This window comes from Trachurus trachurus, assembly GCF_905171665.1.
Source record: "Trachurus trachurus genome assembly, chromosome: 8".
Classification (NCBI taxonomy): Eukaryota; Metazoa; Chordata; class Actinopteri; order Carangiformes; family Carangidae; genus Trachurus; species Trachurus trachurus.
In genome coordinates, this window is record NC_139905.1 from 10,104,322 (window position 1) to 10,131,479 (window position 27,158).

The 27,158-nt window shown below is 40.9% G+C and overlaps 4 protein-coding genes across 5 annotated transcripts; 1 reads left to right on the forward strand and 3 right to left on the reverse strand.

Annotated features, from left to right (window-relative positions):
* Positions 1–2,509: 2,509 nt before the first annotated feature.
* On the reverse strand, positions 2,510–3,579 carry rcvrna (recoverin a; the record flags this gene model as incomplete). The annotated part of the gene is made up of 3 exons (XM_083977837.1): positions 2,510–2,628; positions 2,735–2,846; positions 3,199–3,579. 3 exons carry the CDS (start codon positions 3,577–3,579, stop codon positions 2,510–2,512), a joined length of 612 nt encoding a protein of 203 aa, XP_083833963.1.
* Positions 3,580–8,054: 4,475 nt separating this feature from the next.
* LOC310990052 (germ cell-specific gene 1-like protein) lies at positions 8,055–14,679 on the forward strand (the record flags this gene model as incomplete). Its single annotated transcript, XM_083977277.1, has 5 exons — positions 8,055–8,358; positions 9,390–9,437; positions 10,229–10,381; positions 12,512–12,623; positions 14,355–14,679. 5 exons carry the CDS (start codon positions 8,055–8,057, stop codon positions 14,677–14,679), a joined length of 942 nt encoding a protein of 313 aa, XP_083833403.1.
* A 3,371-nt stretch (positions 14,680–18,050) lies between these two features.
* LOC310990058 (protein NATD1-like) lies at positions 18,051–19,643 on the reverse strand. The gene is made up of 3 exons (XM_083977284.1): positions 19,443–19,643; positions 18,778–18,896; positions 18,051–18,674 (listed from the first exon to the last, which is right to left on the reverse strand). The coding sequence occupies exons 1-3, from the start codon at positions 19,594–19,596 to the stop codon at positions 18,558–18,560; spliced, it is 390 nt and encodes a 129-aa protein (XP_083833410.1). The 5' UTR covers positions 19,597–19,643; the 3' UTR covers positions 18,051–18,557.
* Positions 19,644–21,273: 1,630 nt separating this feature from the next.
* LOC310989618 (dehydrogenase/reductase SDR family member 7C-B-like) lies at positions 21,274–26,332 on the reverse strand. 2 transcript variants are annotated; one of them, XM_083976728.1, is made up of 8 exons: positions 26,130–26,281; positions 24,939–25,148; positions 24,221–24,398; positions 24,008–24,120; positions 23,701–23,911; positions 23,516–23,608; positions 22,287–22,442; positions 21,274–21,549 (listed from the first exon to the last, which is right to left on the reverse strand). In XM_083976728.1, the coding sequence occupies exons 3-8, from the start codon at positions 24,381–24,383 to the stop codon at positions 21,341–21,343; spliced, it is 945 nt and encodes a 314-aa protein (XP_083832854.1). In that variant the 5' UTR covers positions 24,384–24,398; positions 24,939–25,148; positions 26,130–26,281; the 3' UTR covers positions 21,274–21,340. The 2 variants fall into 2 exon arrangements, with proteins under 2 accessions (XP_083832854.1, XP_083832853.1); XM_083976727.1 differs by lacking the exon at positions 24,939–25,148 and having other exon boundaries at positions 26,130–26,332.
* Positions 26,333–27,158: the final 826 nt, after the last annotated feature.

Here is a 27,158-nt window from a genome sequence, read left to right on the forward strand (position 1 = left end):
ATGGAAGATAATACTACATCCATGAGCAGTCAGCAGCACTGGAGCTTCAGCTGCAGCTTGTGGCTCCGTCCAGCGGTGCGCAGGGTGGCCGCGGGGCATCACTCCTTTGCCGCCGTCTTTTCAACGATGGCCGTGAGTCTTTTCAACAGTGAGGTCGTTGCCACGAGGTAAGTCAAGCAAGGACAGTTGTGTTGATTTGACTACGGTGTTAGCAGCTGAGTTAGCCACTAGACCACCTTCCAGAGCTGTTTATAGTGGGATAACCTGCCACAGGAAACTCAGAGGCCGAAATAACGTAATTGTAAATTTTCAAACATTCCCTAATGCCTGACTTAGACTGACTAATGAAGCAATGGAAGTTTATGCTGCGGATAAGCAGGCTTGAGTGACACACATTAACAGGTAACAGCTCCTCTGTGCTACTTTATTTTCATACATCAAGCGTATTGTTACTCACTTGGTTGATGAAATTGTCCTTTTCTATTGCTAATTTTGCTTAAACCCTAAAATAACATCTCATAACGCATTTTCACGTATTGAGCACTCAGTTTTTGTAGGATTAGCAATGTGTCCCTCTGCTGTTTAACATAAACAAGACCTTCTATGGCAAACGATGATGTAGGCCTTATTCAGAGTGGAAGTGACAGGGTTAATTTAAACCACAGCAAATTAATATGTACAGTAATGGTGTTGAGTTGGATGGACTTGTTTAATTGGATACCCCAGTTTGGTGTTGTTCACATTATTGAAACCCTATTACAGAGACAGAACTGATGCATCTTTATGAATCACTGCAGAAGTGAAAGTCAGTTTTTGGTGCAAGTAGACAGCCTAATCATTGACAACATTTCTTCAATAGACAGGTTGTAAACAAAGGGGTGGACTGTTTTTCATGCAGAACCTTATAAGACAGTTTTGTAAAAGAGGCATTAGAAATGTACTGTGCATAGGCTTCACACAATCCTTTACAAAACTGGACAGGGTAAAAATGACACAAGAAGACGTAGGAGTTCATTTTCAGCCGTCCATGTCATTGAGTAGCCATCCATCTACTGTATGTGAAAGAAGGCAAATGTTTCAGTGAATAATATACACTATATTCAATGCTTTAACACTGATATGTCCATTAGCTTGCCTAAAAATTGTACAACGAAGAAGAACCTGGAAATGACAATAGCTATAAAGTAAGAGTTGGACTGGAGCTGTCTATTTGCCATGTATTCTTCACCATAACAAGCCCCTGTCTTCATAACTGGACACTGGAACAAGGAGTTTGTTTCAGCTGACCTTCAGCTCCTAATAGGATTGGCTGATAGAGTACATGCGGATTGTTAACCTGAGCCTAATTCCTCTCATAAGGAGCTCTCTTTCTGGCTATCAACCTAATGAATGAATCCAAGTGTGAGAAAACATGTCAGTGAGTGCGCTGCCAGATGTGAGAGAGTAAATTGACTGTAGGTAAACTCTTGAGAGTGGCAGGTGAGAGTGGGGTCATTAATTCAGCTTTATTAAATGTGGATGGACATCATCGAGCTGGTGGATGTTAAGCTGTACACTGCCTTACAAAGTCAAAGAGAGGTTCACACAGTAGACACTGTTGTGACGTTAATTAACCTAGGGGAAAAACATTTATATATTGAAATACAGGATCTACAAATGATCCCCTTTATTCATTCAATGAAGCAAATTAGGTTATAAATTAAAGAAGTTGAAAAGATAAATGTTTTATAAAGTACATCTGATTTTAAAGGCAGCACAACATCATGAAATCTGCTAAAGTCAGAGGCTACAAAGATGGTGTTAGCTCGTTCTTTTCTCTCTGCAACCATTCAAGAATGAGCTTTTCTTCTAATAACTGAATAAAAACATAATATATTAAGATGTTTCGATACAAGGAAAATTACATTACAGGAAAAAGTTTTAGCTTTAGCTATTGCTAGCTAACCCTAGCTAGTGGAAGAAGTCACTGCAGTTCAGTTTGGACTTCCTTTATATGTCATTTAAGATCAGAAAGATATCAGATAATAGATAAAAACACATTTAAATGTATAAGTATGTGATGTGGATGTAGCTAGCCGCTAGAAAGTGGCCGTTATTGCTACTTTGCTTGCTAGCTTAGTTAGCTAGTTTAGCTTTTGTCTTATTCTTGTGGTAAAGCAAAATGAGTTTGTAATATGTTTCAGGAAGTCAGTTTTGATCAAATTCTGCATTTTGGCTTTGTAAGGCAGCATAATCATACAGATACAAAGTGTAACTGCACATAAATTAGAGATATATGGCCATTTTTCATAGTTCCTCAACCTCTGTTTGTATGAAATTCAATTGTCTAATTGTTTAAGGGATACAAAGACAAAAAAAACAAAAAAACACAACACTGTTCGGCTGCAAAGTCAGAAAAAAAAGACCAAAAAAAAGAGAGAAATGTACAAGCAGCTCGATCATGAGAAAATGTAAACAGAAAATTACTTTCACAGTCTTAAAAACATATGGGCTTTTTCCTGCCCATATATTATTGCTTCTTCTCCTTCAGCTTGTCTTTAATTTTCTGAGGTTCATCATATTGTATCAATCGTAAGATGTCCTTGTTGTCCATCACACCCTGAATGAATTCTCCCTCTGAGATTTTATCTGTCAAACAACAAAAGCAGAATAGGTACAGGAGAAAGCAAATGAAATGAATTGAAACAGGCTGTTACAGGTACAGATTAAGAGGATTTGATTAATTGTCATTTACCGTTATCCTTCTTCCCAAAGAATTCCCAGATTTTTGCAGCCCTCTTCTCCGGCGTGTTTTCGTCCTCGGGGAGGTGCTTCTGGTCATCAGCAGGAATCATGTAGAATATTGACTGCATGAGAGCAATTTTCAAACATGTCTTTAATGGTGAATGCAGAATTTCATCATGAAATATGAATGATTCTTAAAAGACTGTATCCATTTACAATAGATATAGTTACTGAATAAATCAACAACAACCACTCTGCAACACAGGTTTTACTTCAATTTAATTTGGAACAATATGCCTGATATTTTCATGCAAAAGTTGTAAAAAAGTTGTGTTTTTGGATTCAGGGAGAATGAAAAAAGTTATTAATTATGCATCGGTAAAGCCAATTTTCCTTAAATATACTTCAGGTTGTGTGTAGCAGTTAAACATGATTTTCTGCACCGTCATGATGAAATAAGAGGATGCAAAGTACCTTAACGATCTCCTCGATTTCATTTTTGCTGATGGTCCCGTTCCCGTCCACGTCGTACAGTGCAAAGGCCCACTCCAGCTTCTGCAGAGTCTTTCCTCCGGAGGTGAGATGCAGAGCGACAATATATTCCTTAAAGTCCAAAGTGCCGTCAGAGTTGGTGTCAAAACTCCTGAACACGTGCCGCGCGTACGCCGTGGGGTCCGCGTTGGGGAAGAAGCTGGCGTAGATGCCCTCAAACTGCTCCTTGCTGATCTTGCCGCTGGGACACTCCTTCAAGAACGACTGGTACCAAGTGCTGAGCTCGGTCTCTGAGTATTTCGTGTTGGATTTCAAGTCGTCCAGGAGCTCCTTCGACAAAGCGCTGCTCTTTGAATTCCCCATCCTGCCCAGAGAGGTGAGACAACAGCAACTTATTTTCTCTCTCCTGTGTTTTTTTGGGGGGTTAGACCTCCACGGCCCTTTGTTCACTTTGTACTCTGCCTTGCATTCACCCCGGCAGTCCCTCAAGGTGCCAAATGGGATTATGGTCATCACTACCTAAATCCAGACAGCTGTCAGGAAGATTAAGGGGATAACCACGTCACCCCACTATGACACAGTTAAATACTGGAGGTATAAGCAGAAGATTAAACACAACAGGTGGATAACACTGTAAAGGTCAACATCTGGGTGACCTTTATGCCTTTTCGCTGCATTTTCGCTCAAATGATCATCACATCTAGCAAATCTGAGTTTAAAAGCTCACTCTGGCATTTTGTTACCTCGTACTACACAAAACATGATTGATAATAGATAGTTATCTTAACCTGTGATTTATACAGTGTACCATGATGAGGTTAAAGATCAGTGCATACAAGTACTAGATTCATTCTTTTTTTCTTTTTTTCTTTTCAATCGTCATGATGATATTAACATGCTTTTGTGTTTTGTTTGTGTTTAGTGTTGTCGCTGGGGGTCGTCGTGCAGCTCTGCATGCGTGGTGTGGGCTGCTCCTCTACATGATGATGAGATTATCCTGGTCTCCAGTGTGAAAGTCTCAGACCAGATTACCAGACCATCTGCTGCAGTGGTGCCAAAACCACAGTGAGTGAAGGTAATTAAAAGGACCATTATGAACATATGTGCTGTGAATTAGCAGAGTGCTGCAGTTGTTTGTAACAGAGCTGCACTGTAGCGTAGTTAAAAGAAACTGTAGTCTGCCTAAATGCATTGATGCTGAAGATCAGAGGACACCAGTGTTCCCAGTGTGTGACTGGTTTGCAGAGCTGATCATCAGTGGGGGTTGAGTCTTGTTGCACAGGAAATGGGACACATTTCCTGATTTAGCTAAAGCTGCTTTAGTCTGATTGGATAGTATTATTTATTATTTTCTATGTTGGCCCATCATTTATTTCAGTGTATCCTTTTCCGTCCATATAATCTGAAAATGTAGACGTATCCTGGTTCTTCATAATAATCAGCCCAGGTTTGTTTTGCTTATGACAGTCCTTAATGGGGATAAATAATGTTGTGGAATAAAAAGAACAATATTTTTCCAGAAAGTTGCATAAAATGGAAACATTTAAGTAATGTGCAAGTGCCTCAGACTTATGAGTAAATGTATTCTGTGTAATTTAGGCTGCTGACGGGACTTTACTGATGAAATGATGCTTCACTTTCACAAGCAAACTAAGGGGCTGGACGAGCTCTGGGTAATTAACTTTATGAATATGCCGCTTTGATAATCACTTCCACAATGCTTTATGTTATCAGTTTGTGTACAAAGGACAGCGAGAACGGATGCTGTTAAGGCCACACACAATTCTGACGTCAGAAAACGATGATGCCTTTGATTATAGGAGGTTTCTTATATTACAAAGTAGTGGTAGTTAATCGCAATTTAATAATGTCGCAAGTTAATGTAATAGACCTGACTCTACCTGATCATACACACAGGTGATAAGGGTGAGAGGACAAGAGAACTTGTTGTATTGTCAGACGTCTCTAAAACAGATATTGTGACTAGCCTCCACATTAATCTGCAGTAATCTATCAGTGATTCTCATGCGTCAGGGACCAAGAGGCCGCTGCTTAAATCTGACATGATGGTAAACAGTGATGCATGGCACATTATAATCCTACAGCGTGCTGCAGAGTCTACTGCCAACGTTTGGTGACTTTAAAGTACAGTTATTACACATTTATTTAAGTTGAACTCCTCAACCACGAAATGTAATCTGGGAGCACCAGATATCTACCTTTTTTCAAAAACAGATTACTGTAGGGAAACCTCAATTGACTTTTTAGTCTTTAAATATCATTGTATGCCCTTTACATAATCACGTTGGAAAATTGCGTACCGCCCGTGTCTTAGGGGGAAATGCAGACATCGAAGCTTCACATCTGCCAGTCGTTCTTGATATTGGGGATTTTACTAGCAGGTATTTCTTATGTAAAAAGGGATGAGTGTAGGAAATATTCACTGTACAATAGGCTTACGACTTAATCAAGTGCAACGCTGGACTTATTTGACCTTTGTCTATTTTATTACACAGAGGCTAATGTTCAGAGTAATCTCTTTGTTTTCAGGGGAATTATGCTGCTGTCACATGTAAAGACGAATCTACTATCAACCTCATTAGTTAACCAACATTTGTGCATTCAATAAGGAGGAAAAAACATTTTTTCTCTTTTAATTGACTACCTGGACTCCAACAATTAATATATTCATCATACACTTAGGTATAAATCATTTTTAGAAAGTCTGTGTCACACAGAGATTGATTATGAGCAAGAAAATCGCAAAAAGGACAACTCATATGAAAGGTTTGTGTTGGATAATCATCCAACTTGAGGATCATTGTACTGATGTCACAAACACAAAAAACTACTCAAGTTTAACATGATCATTGTAGTGGCTCTGAAACTACTACATTGACCAGTGTATTACAGTCGGACTTACCTAGTACTGTATCTCTTCAAGCTTTGATGTTTCAGTTTGCGTGACTCCAGCATTTTTATTTAGCGCATTCGGGATTTGGCAGAAAACAAGACAGGGTTGATGTTATTGATGGATGTTTCATGTCCAGGTTCTGTTTCTGTTGTAAAACAGATCTCAGTCGTAAATCTGCAGCTTTTCTATCAGTGACTGGAGGTAAAGCAGCATTCCCAGAGCCAATGGGAATGCTACAGTGTGTTTTGAGGGTATTTAGTATACATGTTGGACAAATTAAAATTTTGACCTGCTGGTTGCCCTTGATGAGAAGTCACAGATTGTATCCTGACAGGAACATGAATGTGTTCATGATATTATACAAATTGTTATTTAAATTTGTCTCGTGGGGCGACTAGTAATCATCAAAGTCTGTGGGGTTCATCTTCTGGAGACCCTGATTGACGGAACAAGTCTCATGTTGATCCATCAAACAGTTAATTAGATATTTCAGCCCAAACTAATGAGATGACTGAACAACAACAACTCTTTGAAAATTTGCATTTAAAGCCACAACGTTTTTAAAAGATATTTGTGGTTCCAAAAGGATGAACCCTACTGATGTTGGAGATCCCCTGACTGTTCTGCCAACAACACAATTGAGTTGATATAATGGTTTTAAGTGCCATAGATCAACAACCGTGGAAGTGCGATGAATCTGCTGCACACATCCATGGCCTCCAGAAGATGAATTGTGGTAACTGTGGAGATGCTGCAACTTTTTGACTAGAAATCAAAATCTGACAGCCCTGTATTAGATGGGCAATCTATCCAGGATGCACCCCATCCCTGCCCAGTGTTAGATGTGATTGGCTGCATCCCTTCAAGGATAGATGACATAGATAATCGTCATCAACTTGTGCCTGAGTTGTTGTTTGGTGCTAATTAGCAATGTTGAGTTTTATCCAATTTGTCTTCCATTCTATTAACCAAAAGATCATTTTTCTGCGTTCCCATTTATCAAAATCTCACACATCATTGTTTGATATTTGCCAGACTTGGTATAAATTGTGTATCTCATCTCTACATTTCAGCTTTAAAAATGACAGCAACCTCCCCTGTGGTAAATTATAGCTCAAACCAAAGGTGACACGTTTGTTACCGAGAGTCTGAGCTGCAGGATTTTATGGCAGGTTTAATGGAGTGATGGAAAATTATAGAGCAAAAGAAGCAGATATTTTTTCCCTACATCTGTCATGTCCTTCACACACTTCTGTAAGTAATTTGTCTTCATTTTCACGATCAGCAGGCTATTAGATGAGAGGAGATTTGCACTACATGTACACACACATTATGGATGGATTTTCATATGAGACTGTGCACATTATGTCACGGGTCAGCGACTGTAAGACAGGCATTTGATCTTATGCCTGTGGCAGCAATTACTCAGAGATGTGCTTTGACATGAAATGCAGAAAATTCAGAGAGAATATGAACAGGAAGAGCCCTGTCCGGGATTATAATGTAAGACCATAGTAATCTTTTTTCTTATTAATGTGCTTAAAGGAAGTCTGGAATATAATTTGCCATTTGTAATGGATAATATTTCAGGCAAAGATTTGTAGAAGGGGAGGAGCGATAGGCTTGGATGAGCAGCGGAGAGTGAAAGAGTTCAAGTGAAACAGAGGAAAACAAAGAGTCATTGGGCTGCCATGGGTTTCTATTGTTCCTGTGGACGTGGAGAGAATGAATCTGTTAATCAAGGTGGCAGCGCCTCGTTAGAGCCAGCGGCGGGATATACTCAAGTCTCACCCAAGCAGCCCCAAGGGCAACAAGATTATGAAGATTTGATATATCTGCTGGGAGGCGAAACACGGTGGCTACATATCGAAAGCCAGGATTAGTTGCCTTTTCATTTCATCTCCCTTTTGGCCTGGCCTCGACCATGAGGCTAGAGCACGGGCGACGGGCTTCTCTGGCGCTCACCCTCAACTTTGTGGCGTTTGCCTTTGCCTTATCAGCGGTGACCACCAGCTACTGGTGCGAGGGGACCAGGAAGGTGCCCAAACCCTTCTGCACGGGACCGCCGATGAAAGTGAAACAGTGGTTCTGCATCCGCTTCAACAGCTCCAACATCAACGACACCCGGCTGGTGCAGTACATCTTCGAGACCGGAGAGGAGAAGTTTCTGTTGAGGAAGTTTCACACTGGAATATTTTTCTCCTGTGAGCAGGCGGCCGACATGAACGGTAAGACTCTTTACCTTTAGCCTTTCAGCTTCAGCTAGGTGTTCAGAGACAGGAAATGATGATGGAGGAGGCTCCTCCTGTTAAAATCTGGCTATAAATGTCAACCTATGGAGTCTACTCATTGGTCAATAGATGTATTCAAATATTTTACTTTATATTCAAGTCAAGTCAAGTCATCCTCACCCTAACCAAAAACTTCCCAGACATGAACTTCAATGTGGGAGAAATGAAAGAAACCTCATGAGCAGAGAGGGGATCTGTCTTCCAGACAGACACTTAATATATTTAGTGAGTAAATTACATAACTTTATTGATGTGTCATGTTGAGACAAGTAGGGAAAAACCAGGAGAAATTGCAGATGCCGGTTGCTGCACTATGAGTAATGAGTATCTTTAGTTATTTACAAGAAAACATCAACTTTCAATGATGAATTAATTGGGATAAAGAAACTAATGTGAATAACCAGTGTTAGTTTTATTTCTTGTACTTTATTCCTCCTGAAATGAAGCATATAAATGAATGAAAAGCAACATTTTTAACAGTGGAGAACTGATGACGTGTTCCTTACAATGTATTGTTTTTGATATAATTTGGGCTCCCGGCAGCTTTACACTTTGTTGAAATGACAAAATGAGAATTCAGGCTTTGAAGCTGACATGGTGCTGTTGAGGAGGTAACTATGGATGTGGGGTGAGGACAGTTTTAAAGACACTGAACGTCGAGAGTCTGAAACTGCAATCGTGTGTAATTTAGGGTTCAGCGTTTTGCCCATTGACATTTTTACATGCAGACAGAGGGAGGCGGGAGAGATGAAATCTGACCTAATTCATCTCTAGCTGCAGTTTATTTGTAGAAACTGACCTCACTGGATATAAGATAATATAATTTTGTCGTAAATTTCGTTGAATTCTTTCAATGACAATAAAGGCAATCAATCACAGCAAAAGTACTACAAGAAATGATTAGGACATTATAGTTTCAATAAATAAGTTTGTTCTCCAATAACTGTAATTTTGTATTCTGATCACAGGGTTCGATTGTCGAGACTTCTCAGAGATCGCACCAGAACATGAACGAGGTTGGTGGTAAAATGACTGAAAGTATATTGAACATGTTAGAGCACATTTTACACATTGACTTTGGCTTCAACTCCAGGCCAGTGAGTATTTGTATCTGTTCCCTCATTCCACTGTGTTAATCAAACAACTTGAAATATCAGTGACTTTGAGATTTAGAAGTCAGTATCATAATGAAACTCACTACAACACAGATCTTACACTGAACAATTCACATTAATAGCTGCTGTAAGGTTGTTATTGTGGACTTCCAGTATACAAAGCAATATCTGTTTCAATCTGTACTTCAGAGCTGAAACATAAGATCATTTATTGAGTTGTTGGCTGCCATAAGATTGATTGGCAATTTTGAATCGCTGTTGATCATTTAATAAAGCTCTACACATCTGTGATAACCCATTGGCATCACTGACGAGTTATACTGACTATATTTAAAGATATTAAGGCTGAATTTGTTAATTCATTATAGATATACTTGTGAAACCAATGGGTAGCCAATGAAATGATAATGGATGAAGAGATGAGTGAGACTCTTGAACAACATAACCTGTCAAAGGCGTCTCAGGTCACAGTATAGGTTGGGTTGGTGACTCAGCTTTGGGTGCTGTCCTGGTTTTATAAATGTACGCAGATTCAGATCTCCAGACCTGAAACGAACAGACCTCATTGTAGCCACAACCATGTCTGCCTTCAGACAAGTGGGATTATTCATCAGGGACTGGGTTTTATGAGGACATTACAGGTCATTTCAGACTGTCTTTTTTTGTGTGCGTGTGTGTGTGTGTTTTTGCAGGCGTCCTGTGGTTGTGTATCGTGGCTGAGAGCCTGTACCTCACCCTGCTCTTTGCAGGCGGGGCTCTGATGACCCTGGAGCAGTGTCCGTGCTTCAGCATCATGAACAAACTGAAGCTCAGTGCCTTCGCCGCCTTGTGCACTGCCCTGTCAGGTAACACTACAGAGAGCCGCTGGTGTTTTCTGGCCATCAGTGTGTCATTTAAAGTCAAAGTTGAGGTTTACTGAGTGATAGTGTGTGTGTCTGTGTGTATCTACTGTTTGTGAATGACACTTGCTGATGTCGGCCTCTTCCTGCTGTGATAAATCTGATGTCTGAATCTGAACATAGAAATCCCTTGGCAGGTTTGAGTAGAGTTATACAGTTATACAAACGCTGCTTATAATCTGATTGGTTGAGGGTAACCCCAGTGAGCGTGGTCAATAGAAAAGACCAAGCATCAATTCACAGGTGTCTAAATGAAGTGAAGTATCCTGCTGAGGTTTATCACTCATGAAACCACCTGACTGTTTAAATTAAATGTAATTAATTGTAGTTTTCCATCAAAAAATGTTTATATAGTCTAGTCTACATAACTGCTGAAATTATCTTACATTTTAACAAAATACACAACACTTTGAAGAGGAAATATGTGATTAATTAGACTGGTTTTTGTAGAAATATATTCTACAGTAGCTTTATTCATTGAGTTTCACACTGAAGCAGGAGGATAATGTAACAAATCCAGCTGGTACCTTCAGGTAAAACTGATTTCTGCACAAACACAATATGGAATCAGCATTTTCTCTTCCCATTAACATCTATGTGCTTAGAGCTCAGTTATTCTTAAATAAATCAGCTGCAGTGTGTAAAAAAACAAACCAAATTATGAAAAAAATGAAACAAAAAGAAAATGAATTCCCTTACAAAATATATTTTTAAAAAACAGTAGCAACTATGGACCCATTGTGTGTGAGGCGGATGTTGCTGTGAGAGAGCAGAGGAGCAGGGCAGCAGGTCAGGCAGCACCACTGAGCACACACAGCAGTTAACTGTACTGTGTCCACTCGCTGCCTCGGAGGATTTGCTGGTTTGTGGACTAATCGGATTGGAGCCGGGGCAGCGGTTTTGGGCTGTGCCAAGACCTGACCAGAGGAGCTCCCCCCTCCCTCCCTGCAGCCCCCTCCCCTCTGCTCCCATCCCCCCCTCCTGTGTTGTTAGGAGTTAATCCCAAGAAAAGCAGCTGTGGAGAGGCAGACAGCTGGATGAGAGCGGGCAGGAAGATAACAGAGACACACAGGCAGTTAACCTGAATATCACACATCACAAAACACTTGATACTTCAGGCTCCAATACGGTGTCCGCAGATCCATCACCGTGAAATCCCATGATTCATTGGGGCGAAATCAACCGATGCTTTATCATCATTAGAAGCTCCTCTATAATCAATCAGTGAAATGAATGACGCGCTACTGGAAACATGGACCCGTCATACTCAGACAGATTTCCATCTGGCCTGAGACAGGTCAGGCTAATTACACCCATTAATCTAAAATGGGGGGGCGGGTTTGATGTGGTGATTGAACGAGCGACGCTGCTGAAGCATTTTCATAAACAACCAAGATGGCTGCTGCTGCTGACGTGAGGAGGTCGGTTGAAATGTGCTATTGTGACGTTAATAATCAAACTGGATGATGTATTTTCTTTAAATGAAAAACAAACAGCTGCACTGTCAATCAATAAATAATTAAATTGGCCCATTGCCATAATCCCTATAGTCAGAACAGTAGGTTCATTACCTTTAATTGTTGGTGCAAGCTATTTTTAGAACGGCGGAGCAGAGCCGCTGCTCAGAGCTACGCTATGGAGGCTCATGGGATTTCTTGGTTTCCCTCATCAAACTCATCAAATACACAATCCAACAACTCCAAAACACTCTGGTGGACAAGTTGTGACCTGCACATTCACCACGCTATGAGATAACAGAACAATACGAGACAGAGTTGTTTTAGAGTTAAATTCATGCTAAACAGCTGATGCGCGTTCCCGTCGGGCAGTTTTTCGACAAGCAGTCTCTGCATTTACCTCGAAAACAACTGTGTATTTGATGAGTTTGATGAGGGAAACCAAGAAATCCCATTAGCCTCCGTAGTGTAGCTCTGAGCAGCTCTGCACCGAACCTACTCCTAAAACTATAGGGATTATGGCAATGGACCAATTTGTCAAAATGTTGAACCATCCCTTTAAATGTAATAGAAAAAGGGGGATAAGAGAGACTCAGACTGTTTTTATTCTTCTCCTCAGGCCTTTGTGGGATGGTGGCCCACATGATGTTTACCACCATATTCCAGCTGGCTGTCGCTATGGGACCAGAAGACTGGAGGCCCAAGACCTGGGACTACAGCTGGTCTTATGTGTAAGCATATTGTTGATTGTTGTGATTGTTGTTTTTACATCACAAGTTTTATGTATTTTTAACACCAGATACGGTTCATACACTTGTGACATGTATCAGAGACTCAACGTTTTGCTGTTTTACAATAATCAACTTTTAATTTTCGAAACGGACTCAGTGCTGCACTGCAGTAAACTCTCTGAAAATATAAACAAATATATAGATATTACACACTTTCTTTTCACAAGCCTCTATAGAAATGAGGACTACACTGAATTAATACAACACTGACTACTAACCCAGAGAGTTTGAAGGCACAAAACAAGTAGATCAGATCATTAAATCAGTCGAGTGCGACCTCAGACCTCGGCTTGAGAAAATATTTTGCTTGCTTGTTACAGAAAGTGTTGAGACATTGTTATTGTGTTAAGAATCAATTACTCCACTTTTTGCTGGGGACCCACAGGAACCATTGATTTAAGTTGAGTTTGTTATTCAAGCTCTGTGTGTTATATAGTATGAGAGCTGATGTTACGGCTCTACCTGCCGCTTTAAACAACATGAACATCAACAAAAGACAAAAACAACGACATCTGGGCTCATAACAAAGAAACGGTTAACAATGACTTATCTCAGATCTGCTGCTTTTTCTAATGCAGGACGAACACAAAGTGCGTCATCGCCCACAGCGGTAAAGAGCGGCTCAGTGCTTATATTCTCATATACAAAATGCACCGCTTTGCATTGTGGGATTGTTCGCATTGTGGGATTGTTCGCAGCGTACGTGTTGTGAATGTTATGTGATATTTTTAGGGCACTCACATCCCAGTCAGACAGCAGACAGTCGGCACCGTGTGGTAAACAGGGAGTGGGCTCAGCCTCGGTGTGTGAGAGCTGCCAGTGACTCGGCAGGTGCTGAAATAACATGAACTAAGATTAAACATCTTCATGTTAACATTAGTAAGCCAGGCTTACTACTGTAGCTCCACACAAACCTAACAGCAGGACAGGTCCTCTCCAGTCTGTAAAAGATCTAAAGGAACAGAAATCATTAACAGGACGAAGCCGCCAGAGCTGTGTGGCCTGGAGACAGGAAACACTCACAGTTTTATAGGTTTCATAGGAGCATTTGGTGTGTGCTGTTTGTGCTCATTCAAAGCGATGTTTCTGTTAATTAGTCAAACCTAATGGACTGAATAATAGAAACAAACTACATCCTCTAAAAAGATCACACACCACCTGTCTACAACACAACCTGGCAACCCAGGGCCCCTGAATGTTTGCATTTTGCCCCTAAAGTCTGAGACAACGCAAGTACATTTTTAATCTACTTGCGCATGTGTGACCACCAGTAAATTTGCCACCGGCTAAGCAAACAATCGATGCAAACCTTCACTCCCTGGTAACCGTAGTGAACCAGAGGCAAATCCTGATTTAGGGGATCATAAGGATCATCATCAAAGTATTTTTCAGTAACACAGTGAAAATGAGAGGAAATGTGAATGTTTTCTTCTCAAGTGAAATTACAGTGTGCGGCCCTAAATCTTCTGCTTGCGCTCCTAGATTTTTAAATTGGGCCCACTTTACTCCCAATAAAAAAAAGTAAACACCACACAGCAACACAAACAAACTGTAGGAACCCCATCCATGTTGTCAGATACACAGGAGCTGCAGTTTATATGTTAAAAGCAGAAAAATCGCTCTTCCATCAGCAGCAGACTGACTCCAGTCCTCCTCTTATTCTCTTCTCAGATTAGCGTGGGGCTCTTTCGGCACCTGCATGGGCTCGGCAGTGACGGCGCTGAACAGGTACACGAAGACCATCATAGAGTTCAAATACAAGCGACGGAACATCGAAAAGAGCCTGATGATCAAGCAGAAGATGATCGAGCTGGACCTCCCCGAGCAGATGTGGGACATGTACGTGACGGCCGTGCCCGCCGCCGACACTGAGGCACCGCCGGAGCTGCCGGTCAACGGCCACAAGCCCTCCACGGGAACCACGGGAACCACGGGAACCACGTACACGGTGGAGATGGACGATGCACCAGAACAACAGGGAGAGGCGTACTGCTGAACATGGCAGCTGTGACCCGGTCCTGGCGCCCCACTAGATTTCCTGGACCGAGATTGGTCTTGTTCTAGGATTTACATTTCTAATTCAGGACAGTGTTTCTTTGTTTTGTGCCACACATCAAATGTGTGTCCGGGACAGGACGCCTGGGGCTAGAATCTTTTTTTGGAAATAATGTAACATGGTCTGTTTTGACCAAACATGCATTTCATCAAATCTTTCAATGTGATATTGTCTGTGGGAGGAAGGGAGGAGGGATCCCATCGTCTTCGCACTAAGCCGTGGCCACGTGCAGCAGATCCTCTGTCCCTGTCTCAGCTCGGGAGATCTTTGGCCTTTTTAACGCAAGTCACAGCAAAAAAAAATGTTACTCGTCTGTTCAGTGGGAGGAACAACAAGACCAGGAAATGATCTCAGTGAAACCAAGACTGTGGTGAACTAATGAGGATGAATCACAGGTTTAGGAGCCCACAGAATCAGGGGCTCGCTGGATTAGAGGCTCTGAATTGATGGAAAATGACAATGGCAAAGGTATAAAGTACGTAACTGACCACAAAGCAATAACACAACCACAAAGAAAAGAGACAAACAGACAAACTTCACTGAGACAAAACTACTGTTTCCCAGAGAGATCAACAACCTGCAGCTTTGGAAAACACATGCACAGCAAATTCAGAAAATATTCTCGTCAATATAACAACACATGCACTGCAAATCTAACACAACAGGGAGGAACCTGGCCATCGTGACTTTTGGATAAAAAGTTGACCCCAGCAGGTTCATCACTGTTTAGATGTTTTGCCTTAATTCTGATAATGAGAGTGCGAAACAGACAGGAAAGTCTGGAAGAGAGGAAAAGAGAAAGAGAGGGGGGATGAAGCTAGAAACACACAGCGGAGGTGTTGTCAAATTGACGATGTTTTCTGAATTAGTTGAATATCTATCTATCTATCTATCTATCTATCTATCTATCTATCTATCTATCTATCTATCTATCTATCTATCTATCTATCTATCTGCATGTGTTTTCTTCAGTAACGCTGTGTTGAGCTCTCAAGGCCACCGTACAAAACCACTATGTAAAGATGCCATAACATCAGACCGGAGCAGAAAAGAGACTCAAACCCGCTGCGGACAGTTGTAAAGTCACCTTAAAGACATTGTATGTCAGTATTACACTGTTATTCAGGGACAGATTGTGTGTGTGTGTGTGTGAGTGTATAGAAGCTCAGTCAATGCTCGTTGGTGTGTTCATGAAAATTTACTGTATGTGTGAATTATAAACAAGCCTGTCACTGATTATTCAGGTCAGGATCACAACTCGTTCGACTTATCAGAGCTCTTAATGGATGTTGGGACATTTTCTGATTTGAGATATAAATCACACGTTGACGGCTCCACAGACCGAGGGGAGACGTCTTACATGGAGAAAGACTGACATCTATTGGAACAGAGGTAAATGAAACATCTTTGTGTTTCTAACACAGGACTGGATTTGTGTATCATGTGATCCTGCGGTTTACATGTCACTGAAGAAATGCAAAATAAAAATGAGTGTGTTTAAGTGAATGGTTTACTCCTGGTAACAAAGGAGGAAGATATTTTGGATGAAATTCATTTAAAACCTGTATAAATGTTAAGTCACCACCACATCGCTCTGCTCTGCATGCCAACCTGCAGACGCTGGTTTCTTGCAGTTACTTCAGCTGCGGCGGTGGCAGAAGTAATCTCGTCAGGTGGCGAGGATCCAAGATATACTGTGCTCGCCTGACATGTGCTGATTTCATCTGAGACTCTCTGGGCTCGTGGTGAGATCGTAGCTAAAGAAAATTACAGTGTCTTAAGAAGCAGCCGTTATTTCTTTGCAGCTTTTTTTCTCCCCCCACTCCTCCTCGTGCCTTCCAGTTATGATGTAATCTTGTGATGCCACAACTACAGATTCACGTTTACTGTACAGTCTGACTTTACAGTTGTGGTCTTTCTCTGTTTAATAGTCAGAGTACCGGGTAATGATTAAAGTCGACATTGAGGTCACGCCACCTGCAGAGCTACAGCACCTCTGGGCTTCCGCTTAATCTGTCACACATGCATTTTTTGCCACTAGCAGAACATAATAAAGTCGAAATGTATAGTGTTGAGTTAAATATCTCATCTCAACTACTCTCACAGTACACCGAACTTTACATTTCACATCTGGTCATGTGAAAGAAGACTTTTGATGATATAATTAACATTATCATCCAGGAGTGTGGAGAATGACTGGGTTTCAATTGTAGTGAATACTTTGTCCACCAGAGGCTGCTGTTTTGGCGCATGAGAGAATCCACAACACGTGGTCTTATAGTAAATTGACATCTTTAAAGTGCATAAAAGGAGCATCAACAATAAGTCTTCGGGTTTGTCTGCTTTAACCAAATGTTCTCCACTCAGGTTAGATCTCCAACTTGAACCCTGCAGTCCTCCACCACCCTGAGAGACAACAACCACTTAATTCAGATGTAATAGAGAGACCCTTCAGGAGGCGGCAGCTACTTCAGGCCCTCGGTGAAGGACTCTCTAGAAACCCAACGTTATGCATATGAGGGCCAACGGGGACATGGTTAAAGCCGTCAATTACATACCTGCCCGGCGAGGTGCACGGCCAGTCGGAGGGGTCAGAGGTCAGAGACACAGCTGTGCTCTTTGATGCCACGAGACTTTTCAGCACTAATGAGACTTAACTCCTGCTGTGGGAGAAGCTTGCAGGGGAACTGTAACAGGTGATAACAAAGTGACAGTTTGTTCATCACTAAAGCAGCAGTTGGAGATCAAGGAGGATCAAACAGCAGGTTGGTATCAAACCTCTAGGTAGCTGTATTATCATTTTTCCAGTTGTTCTTGTTTGACATGTTGCAGTAAGGAATTGTAGGGTGATATTTTGTCATTTTACTTTCTTACAGGAAGGTTTGAGTCGTAATAGGATGCAATAAGGAGAAGTGGATCAGCTCTTATCAGGGCTGCAACCTTCCTCAGCAGAAAGTCTTTTCAGACTCTGCACTAAAGATCCCTGTTCGCTTTGTATTTTCCACTTCCCTCATCACCGAGTTGTTTTTTGTTTTGACCCCAACCACCCTCACTAAATTCCCTGATTGAGTAATTCAAAAGTTATTGAAGGACATTGCTCCCTCACACTTTCTTTTCCATCTTACATCAGGCTGCATCTCTGGTAAGAGAAGTTTCTGTCACTCTTAAGTCCTTATCTTAGTTCAATTTCTAAGGAAATATGAGACAAATGTCATGCATTGTGTTGAGTTTAATATTAATTCTCTGTTTCCTTTCAGATTCCTCAGTCCAAATTTGTTTTCTCATTTGAAATAAACCTTTGGTCAGAGGACTGAGGTTTCATGGCGTTGTTTTAATACAGTCTGAATACACATGATAATTAACTTTCATTCTGAACTTCATCATTCACATACAGATCAAAAAATCACATCTCAATAATCAACACACACACAAAGTGCTAGAATATGCAGACATTATGTCAGATATTATGTTTTTTCAATAAATATTTCAATGTCTGGTCCTAAAATTTAGTGATTAGAAAATCTAATAGGCTACAAGATTAAGAGCAATTGTAAAAGACAAACAACAATTTGCATTTCTTTCAGAAAATTGAAAAACCTTATTCATTAAATTAATGATTCTTTAACAATAATTTACCTCACTTTGAGGATATTTCTATCATATTAAATGTCAGACAGAGTAAAACAGTCATTAACAACCAAACCTTCCTACTACAGGTTGCTCTACATGCTCCCTTTGGCCTCTGGTGTGATAACAGTGAAGTGTATGAGCTTGTGACTGAGGTAGCAGTTCAACTGTAGTGACAAAACAAGATGCAGTCAAGGGATGATTCGGTCTTTAAAGTGTTGCTGAGGGTGGTCGTCAATGTATTTCTTTATGTACCAACAGGAAATTTGAGCCTTCAGGTTTTCTTCAACCAGGAAGTCCACAGCGGCCTGTAGAAATGCATCAAATAAAACATGTGGGTATCCCTATGATACACTTGCATTGACCTGCATTAACTACCAGGCTGCTGCCCAGTCCCACTGCTCTTCTTACCTGTGACAGCACTGCAGCAACGCCTTGGCCCCTGAACGTCTCGGGTACATAGGTTCGCATGAGGTCCACCTCCTTCTCCCCGGTGAATTTGTAGGTCAGCACTGCACATTCATCGGCTCCTGTTGAAATCACAACCCATTTAAATCATTTTTACATATCTTTGAGGCCAAAAGAGGACCAATGAATGAATATTTTACTGGTTCAATCAAGATTACATGAAAATATTAAAATACAAATACAAGTTATTGCAGAATTGAACTGGTGACCTGGTGGAGGGGCCATGACCCCCTTGGTCTAAACCTCTATGGTCTTCTAAACCACTTCAACTTTAAAAGTAGTAAAAAATCTCCCTATGTGTATCTGTGTGGTTAAGTCTTTGGCAGGCCATATAACCATGTAGGAAAACGTAATTGGATAAATAAAGACTGTAAACAAACAATACAACACGCTTTAGATTTAAAAGAGGTAGAGATAAAACGTAATACAATGTTATTTTCGCTCATAATATCTATGCCCAACTGTTTACAGACTAGAAGGAAATAAAATCACAAGTTATTGATATTCACGAAGACATTATGTATCGACAGGCCGGGCTCTGGACGGCGGCCTCTCGTACAAGCACTCCGCCGGCCCAGCAAGCCTCATCTCCGGCTACGTCTCCTTACCGGTGCCGCTCTCCGGAGTGACGGTGAAACGCTGGTTGTGTCGGTCATGAACCACCGTCAGGCTGCGGCTCACGGAGCTCACGGTGCTGCTGCTGAAGGCGGCAGGATACCACTTCACCCGGCGGAGAGTTAAAGCAGTGAGTCTGGACAACATTTTAAAAGACGTGTGGACATGTCAACATGTAGCAGTAGTTGTACAAATGTAATAATAGTAGTTGTACAGGCTATTGTCCACTAAGAGGCGCCACCTGCACAGAAGTCAATGATTAACATGGTGATGATGTTAGTGGCTTGACCTTGGGCACCCACCCATGTTTTTTCTTTTCTTTTCTTTACTGTAATACTTACTCTGATTTACATGTATTAATACTCATTTTTATGGTTTCTAATATTTTTTGCAAACTATCACAAATTAATATTTCATAACCCAACATAGACCTTTCATATAAATCTGTATGGCAGCTGGTGTCCATTGAATTTCAACAGAAACACATCCCATTCTACTTAATGAGGCACTAGAAAAACATAAAAACTGGGGTTATTCCACCAGTGTTGATTTTTGAACTCTTATTAAGTAAAAAAATAAATACATAGTTTTTGTGTTCTTAAAAAATGAATAAGAACTGTTTTCTTTGCATTATTATTTGAGTTCTGTTATTCTCATTTTCTGCAAAGAAATGCCCTAAAAGACAATATTTTTATTTCAAATTTGACAATGAACACTTTTTCAAAACTAACTGCACTACTGATCTGCCTCCTTTGCACAAGCCACTTTTCCCCCCATTTCACTCCATTACCTCACCCAGTTGTATGTATAAGGTTTTTTCTACTTATAATAAAATAATAATACATTTTATTTATAACGTGCTTTTACTTCCTAATTTGTTTTTGTATATTCTTACCTAAGTTGCTCAGTGCATACAAGCTGTACATTTACTTGTAGTCATGGCCACTTACACTGTGCAATATTTCTTAACAAGCAACTTATGACCACATCTGTGAGCTCCAGACCTGAGGCATTTTTCTTGGTATATCAGGGGACTTCAACCAGGCTAAACTGACGGACATCTTCCCACGCTTTCACCAGCACGTTGGACCATGTTGTGTACACCAACAGACGGTGGGTGTACAGTGCGGTGCTCCGCCCTCACACTTTGGCTTCTCTCACCAGGTTTCCATCCTGCTGGTTCCTGCTCAGCATCCTGTGCTCAGAGACAGAGGACCACAGCTGTGTGGCTCAGTGCAGCTGTCTCTACGCTCCAGGACTGTTTTGAGTGCACCAACTGGTTACGGGAAGCAGTAACTGGTGAGTGTGGGGGAGACCTGGAGGAATATGTGTCATCTGGCTAAAGGCTACCTTCCTATGCCCTTTAGGATACAGCAGGTGATTTTTCCATCAGCAACCTCCGGATCACATGGAAGGGCATAAGGAGCGTCAGGGACTACAAAGGTAAGGTATAATATATAATTAACTATTTTTATGCAACAAGTCTGTATGAAATAATGGATAATAATAATTCATTTATTTTATATAGCGCTTTTCAGTGACCCAAAGACGCTTTACATACAGAATGTAGAACAAGGGGGAAGACAAATACAGGATAATGATATGATATGATATGATATGATATGATATGATATGATATGATATGATACAGTACATATGTCATTACAGTACAACTCAGACCTGTGCAATACTCATTTTTAAAAACCCTAATTTTACATGCAAGTTTAAGGCCCACACTCAACATGTTTTCAGTAACACATTATCTGACGTTTAACATTTTTAAAAGATTCAATGGAAAAGTCCTCAGCTTTTTTAAAAACTACTTTGTTTCACCCTCACTATAAAAACCAATGTCCGTGTCCTATAGCAGTGTTCAGGATGCACTGCAGGTCTACATCTTCTCCGAGGCAGCGGCGGCGTTATTCACTCCTGCAGCCATCACAGCGAAGAACAGGTTTGGGAGGAATGATCTGGCGTAGATGGCCACCTTGGGGAGCGAGGGGGCAATTACTACCTCCTTCCTCTTGTTGTTTAAAGTTTTCACGATCTCAGTGGTCGCCTCATCGGGAGAAACACCAAGTGGCTTCTTAGTGTACAACACTACAGAGCAAGAGAGGAAAGACAAAATGTCAAATGAGATATACAGAGATTACATGTTTATACAGTATTTATATCATTTTGAATAGTGGATATAGTGTATTGTGAAGTCCAATGTTTTAGAAAATACAGCAGATTTCAGGTAAACATTCACACAAACCAATTCTTACAAGGTTATTTGATGGATCCAGGGGGACTTCTGTGCCTTTGTTGTGACATCACAGAAGTCCTGACGGCGTGTATTAAGGTTCACTTTCTGAACAAAGGCTGTGTGTATTCCTAAGGAGCTAATGCTTTGATACTTCCACACTGTTAATATAGCACCTAGACCTGCTTCATAATCAAAAAGAAAGACAATGACATGTACTTTTTATACAATACGGGAGCTTTAATTATGCCCAGTAAGGAAGATGACTGATCATCTGAATTTGGCACCGCCATCCCCCGTCCCACCCCAGACACAACATCTTTGATTCACTCCCCTCCGGCAGAACGCCACATTCAAATCTTAACCATTAGTGTCTTAGTTTATGCTGAACCAAAGCAATTTGAGGGTAAACTTCCTCCTTATGATAACGATGTCCCCCAACCAGAGGGCAAAATCAGTTCAAATAATCCTCCAGGCATTATGAGTATGCAGTACCCACTTTCACGGCTGACTGATTTAAAGCTGTAGAGACACTTTTATTATGTCCCTAAATAATATGTGTTTGTGGCCTCTGCCTGTTTTTTTTACTCACATGACCAGATGGATTTGGAGGAGGCAGCCTGTGTGTTTTCAGAGGCAGCGCGACTGATGAAGGTGTGGTTGATGGTGCTGACTGTGATGCCGTACTCCTCCACCTCAGCTCTCAGGCAGTCAAAGAAGGCCTGAACTGCATGTTTGGAGGCAGCATCTGAAAAAGGTAAAGCACCTCAGTGTCCTAGCTCAACGCAATGGCCACAAACGATACAAAGATGCATAGTTTAATGTTTAAAGGGGACATATTATGGAAATATCACTTCTTTAACATATATTTGGGTGTTTGTCTTGCCTTCTGACCTCCAAAATGTGAGAATTTACAAAAAGATCTGTAATTTGCAGACTCTCTCGGTTGAAATCCACGTGGTTTTACGAGCTGTTCCCTTGGTTGTCTGACAATGATGTCATTAGTTTTCAAATTTGCATAATACCACCCCTACCTGGTACTCGTAGAAGTGGTTAATTTGCATTTAAAGGGACAGGCACTGAAACCAGCCGTTCTGAACAGGGCTGTTTTGAGAGTATGAAAAGAGCTGTGATGTGTGATCCTTGGGATATTTTTGTAGATCCCACCAGTCCGACATAGGCCTCTGTCTAAATGGCAACACTTAATTTTCTATCAAATGTCCCGTCATTCCGACAATTTTTGCCTCCTATGGGCGGAATGACGGTATTTTTTTCTTTATTTGAACATCCTGCCTTTCCGACAATTCCTTTAATAGCGTATTTTTTCCCCAAAAGATTTTGCACTGGTTGGGCTTAGGCAATAAAGAAAGGAGTTGGTTAAGTTTAGTAAAAAGACCAGGTAGAGGTTAGACAGGCAGACTACTGTAGTCCCCGTCTGCGCTCTGCTGCGTAATTAGGTATTCCTCTATCAGCAGGGAGTCTCCTGTTGAGTAACGCACATTTCCTTATATTGAAAGCCTTGTCGGAATGGTGGGATGTCGTAATGACAGCATGTAACCATTTTTATCATGGTCTGTGTCTTTCGTTCCCTGTTGTGTTCCTGTTTCCTGTTTTACTTTGAGGTTTGGTGTCCTGCCTTCCTGTGTGCGCCCTGCTTGTGATTACTATTACACTGTGTTTCACCTGTGCTGACTGCACCACCTGTGTCTTCCCTTGTGTATTTAACCTCAATGTCCCCAGTGTCTCCTCTGTGTTTGTTCCTCGAGTTCCATGCCAACACCAACTGCTTCTGTGTTTCCCGTCATAAGCCTTTAAACTCACATGTGGTGCGGAAAGGCACAGCTAGTTTCCCCTGGATGCTGTTGACCAGGAGCAGGTGACCAGTTCTCCTGGAGATCATGGAGGGCAGCACACCTAAGACAGAGAGAGGCAACAAAAGAAATGTTTACGGCACTATCACACTTCATTCAAAGGCCGGAAAAATCTCATCCCATTAAATCTTCTACCTTTCGCCAGAGTGACGGGTCCAAAGTAGTTGTTGTCCATCAATAGCTTGTCCATCTCCAGAGACAGACTCTGTGCAGGTGCTTTGACCTTCATGCTGCTGTTGAGGATGAGAACGTCCAGGCAGCCGTAACAGTCCATGATCTCTGCGATCACCTCAGGCATACTTTCCATATCCCCGAAATCCAGCAGCACCAGCTTTGGAGGAAACGTCTGAGAGGGAGAATGATTAACGGTCAGAAGGTGGTGGAAACTACTTACTGTATGTGTTTCCATTTTTATCTCTTCTGCTCTTCTAATATACTTTACCACAGTGGGGTCAGAGGCGTTCGCCAAATCATCAGCAAGCTCTTCAAGTTTCTCCCAGTTTTTCCCACAGAGGATCAACCTCGCTCCTCCTTTGTGAAACACACCTGCACATTCTTCATCAGCAAATCCAAAAAAAAAACAAGACAGAACAACTGTGAATTCAAATTCAAAGATGTTGCCATGCAGCCTCATACAAGAAAATAACACACGCACCTTTTCCAAGCCCTGACAGAGCGTCCGTTACAACCACCACCTTGTTGCGTACAGATGTTTTGGACAACAGACCCATGATGAATTCATAGAGGTAGAAAAATCCAGCTGTCAGCACGACAACACAGGGCACCAGGAGGACGGTGGTGGTCCACGTTGAGTCCATCTCTGGGAAGGTTTGCTAAAAAAAAAAGGTAATATTTAATGAAATACGCAAAAAGAAATGTTTTGTATTTTTACTCAAAACACTGGTGGGGAATTTCAGTATTATGTAAAATAGGCTTATTTGCTTTTCAATGTCACTCTCGTATATGAATCTCATGTCTATAAAGCTACAGCCAGCATTCACATGGCTTAGCTTAGCATAAGATTCATAGCAGAGAGAAATAACTAGCTAAGGTAATAGACTAAATATAAGATGATGTACAAAAATTTGTAGAAAAATGTTGAAATAACGTTTCAATTTCTTGGTCATTGTAGTTAAACAAACTAAATAATCAGTCATAGTGGTTCTAGCAGAGGCAGGCAATCTTTTTCCACAGTTTGTACTAAGCGAACCACTGGTATCGATCTGCTTGTCTATTTTAAGAAGAAAACAAATAAGCTATGGGAATACAGGAATGTATAAAAAAAAACACGAGTGTTGATGACGTAACATCATGAAAGCTGTGGGGAGCTACAGGTGTCTGTTTTTAAAGTATGTTTAAGGACGTAAACATACTTTTTTAGATGGAAGATGATTTTGTTTTTGTTTTTTCTCTGGAGGTGCAGATGAGATGGGATGGGGATGTCACAATCCGTTTAAGGATCGAATGGACAATGTGATTCACAAGAGGAACGTTTCATACCCAGAAGCTCTCCGGCTCGGTAATATTGGAATCCATCTCACCTTCTACAACCATGTTTAAATTTTAGTTTTATTCTTACAACTCTGAAACAAAAACAAGACAAGATACATTTTTAACCATGTTCTTACAGACGAAAGCAAAATGAAGAGTAAAGGGTAAATACAGTATATTTAGGGATCAGATGTGTGCCAACAAACTATTATGTGTGCCTGTGTGTGCAAGGATTATTTACTGACTATTGCCCACATATCTTGTTGAAAAATCAATCGGAGGGATACACAACTATTGCAAAAACAAGATGATTCAAAACAGAAGAAAAAATATTTTTAAAAGACACAAAATAATACAAAATGACTTCAACCAGATAGAAAGTAATTACAAAGAAACGCAAAACATAGATAAAAAGATGCAACAAAACGAAAAAGACATGCAAAGCAACTTTAGAAAGATGTAAAAATGACAGCAAAGATATGCAGAACAACCACAGAGAGACATAAAAAGCTGCCACATTTGTTTGTAGTTGTTTTAAATATCTTTCTATCTATGGAGTGGGGAGGAGTTCATTTCCTCTAAATATGTGAATGAAGTCACTGTTTGGCTGTTTCACAATTGTCTGACAGAGTCAAAGTTTCCAGTTTTTGTCATCTGATAATAAAGACCAAGAGTCACATGTTCATGCTGTGTCCAACAGGGGATATCTGAAGATGAACTTTCGGTTTAGGTTCACCATGCCAAGTACCAGCTGTTTGTCCAAGAGGAGTCTTCTAAATATAAACTGCCCTAGAAATAGATACTGTATCTCTCACAAAGGCTGAATGTCACAGAGTACTAGTCACGTTATTCCACAACAAAGTCAAGAGATGCATAAACACAAGGATAGTAACTAACGAACTAACCAACTGTCTAGCATGAATTTAAAGATTAAAGCTAAGTGTCACTCCAAAAAGAAAAAAAAACTCCTCAAGCATGTTACGCAGCGTCTCTGCACTTCACACAAGAAGAGCATGACTGAGTCATCTGACCTCAATATTAGAAGAAATGAAGTTGAAGCCAGCAGCACTTACTGCTCCTCGGGCCTCTGCAGGTATCCTGGACCGGGGTTTAATTCCTCTCTTGAGGAGCTGGAGCTGCTCGCCTCAGCAGCTCATTCACAGAGCTCTTCAGACATTAACCAGCCAGCCTGCCTGCCTGCCACAGCAATACTCTGGGATTTGAGGTCTTTTAATAGCCCCACAGCTGAGTCAGTTGTTTTCCATGTATGTTGTCAACATGTTACGTTTAGAATGGCAGGTGGGGGCTTAAGGAGGTGTTTCTATTTGCTGCCATACAGCCTCCTTTAGATGAAATAAATGGTCATTAATAGAAACAAGCTTTGCTGGGGATATACAATGGCAAAAGATCTAATGGAGCAGGAGTTGGGTTTTTTGGGGGGAAGGATGTGTCATGTGTGTGACCAAAATGTCCTTTTAAAATAAATTCACTTTCAAAAAATAGACACAAGCTTCTTACAATAAGGTAGATGTCCATGCATAGTTTGATTGCATATTATCAAAGCTTCAGAGAAATACACACAGCTTCAGAAACTGAACCTTCAAACCAGCCATAGGGACACCTGTAACTTTGTGATGTCACAACCAACCTCAAGCCCCGCCCCAAGCACCTTAACCCACCATCTGGCTGTTCAGGATGTGGTTTCTGCAAGTCTTTTTCCCTGAAGATGTTTGTATTGTTTACAATCACAGCCAATCAGAAGAGAAGTTCAGAGCTGGCTTTCATCTGATTGGTTCATTGACCTCTTAGAAAGTTTCAGAGACAAACCCAAGAGGAGAAATGTAAAATGACATTGATGCTCAGCAAACTTAACATCTTTGCAATTTTGACTTTTTAATAACTTAATTTTAATAACTAAAAAAAAATCTTGAAACAGATTTTTTTTTGTGTGTGCATATCACTCATTTGGATTGTGTTGTGGATGTTCTCGAAAGTATTTTAAGTATTTTGTTAAGTTACTTTTGAAAATGGTAAAGAATGATGAAGATGCAAAACACTTGATAACAACCAGTCTCTGGGGTTGTCCGTGTGTGTGTGTGTGT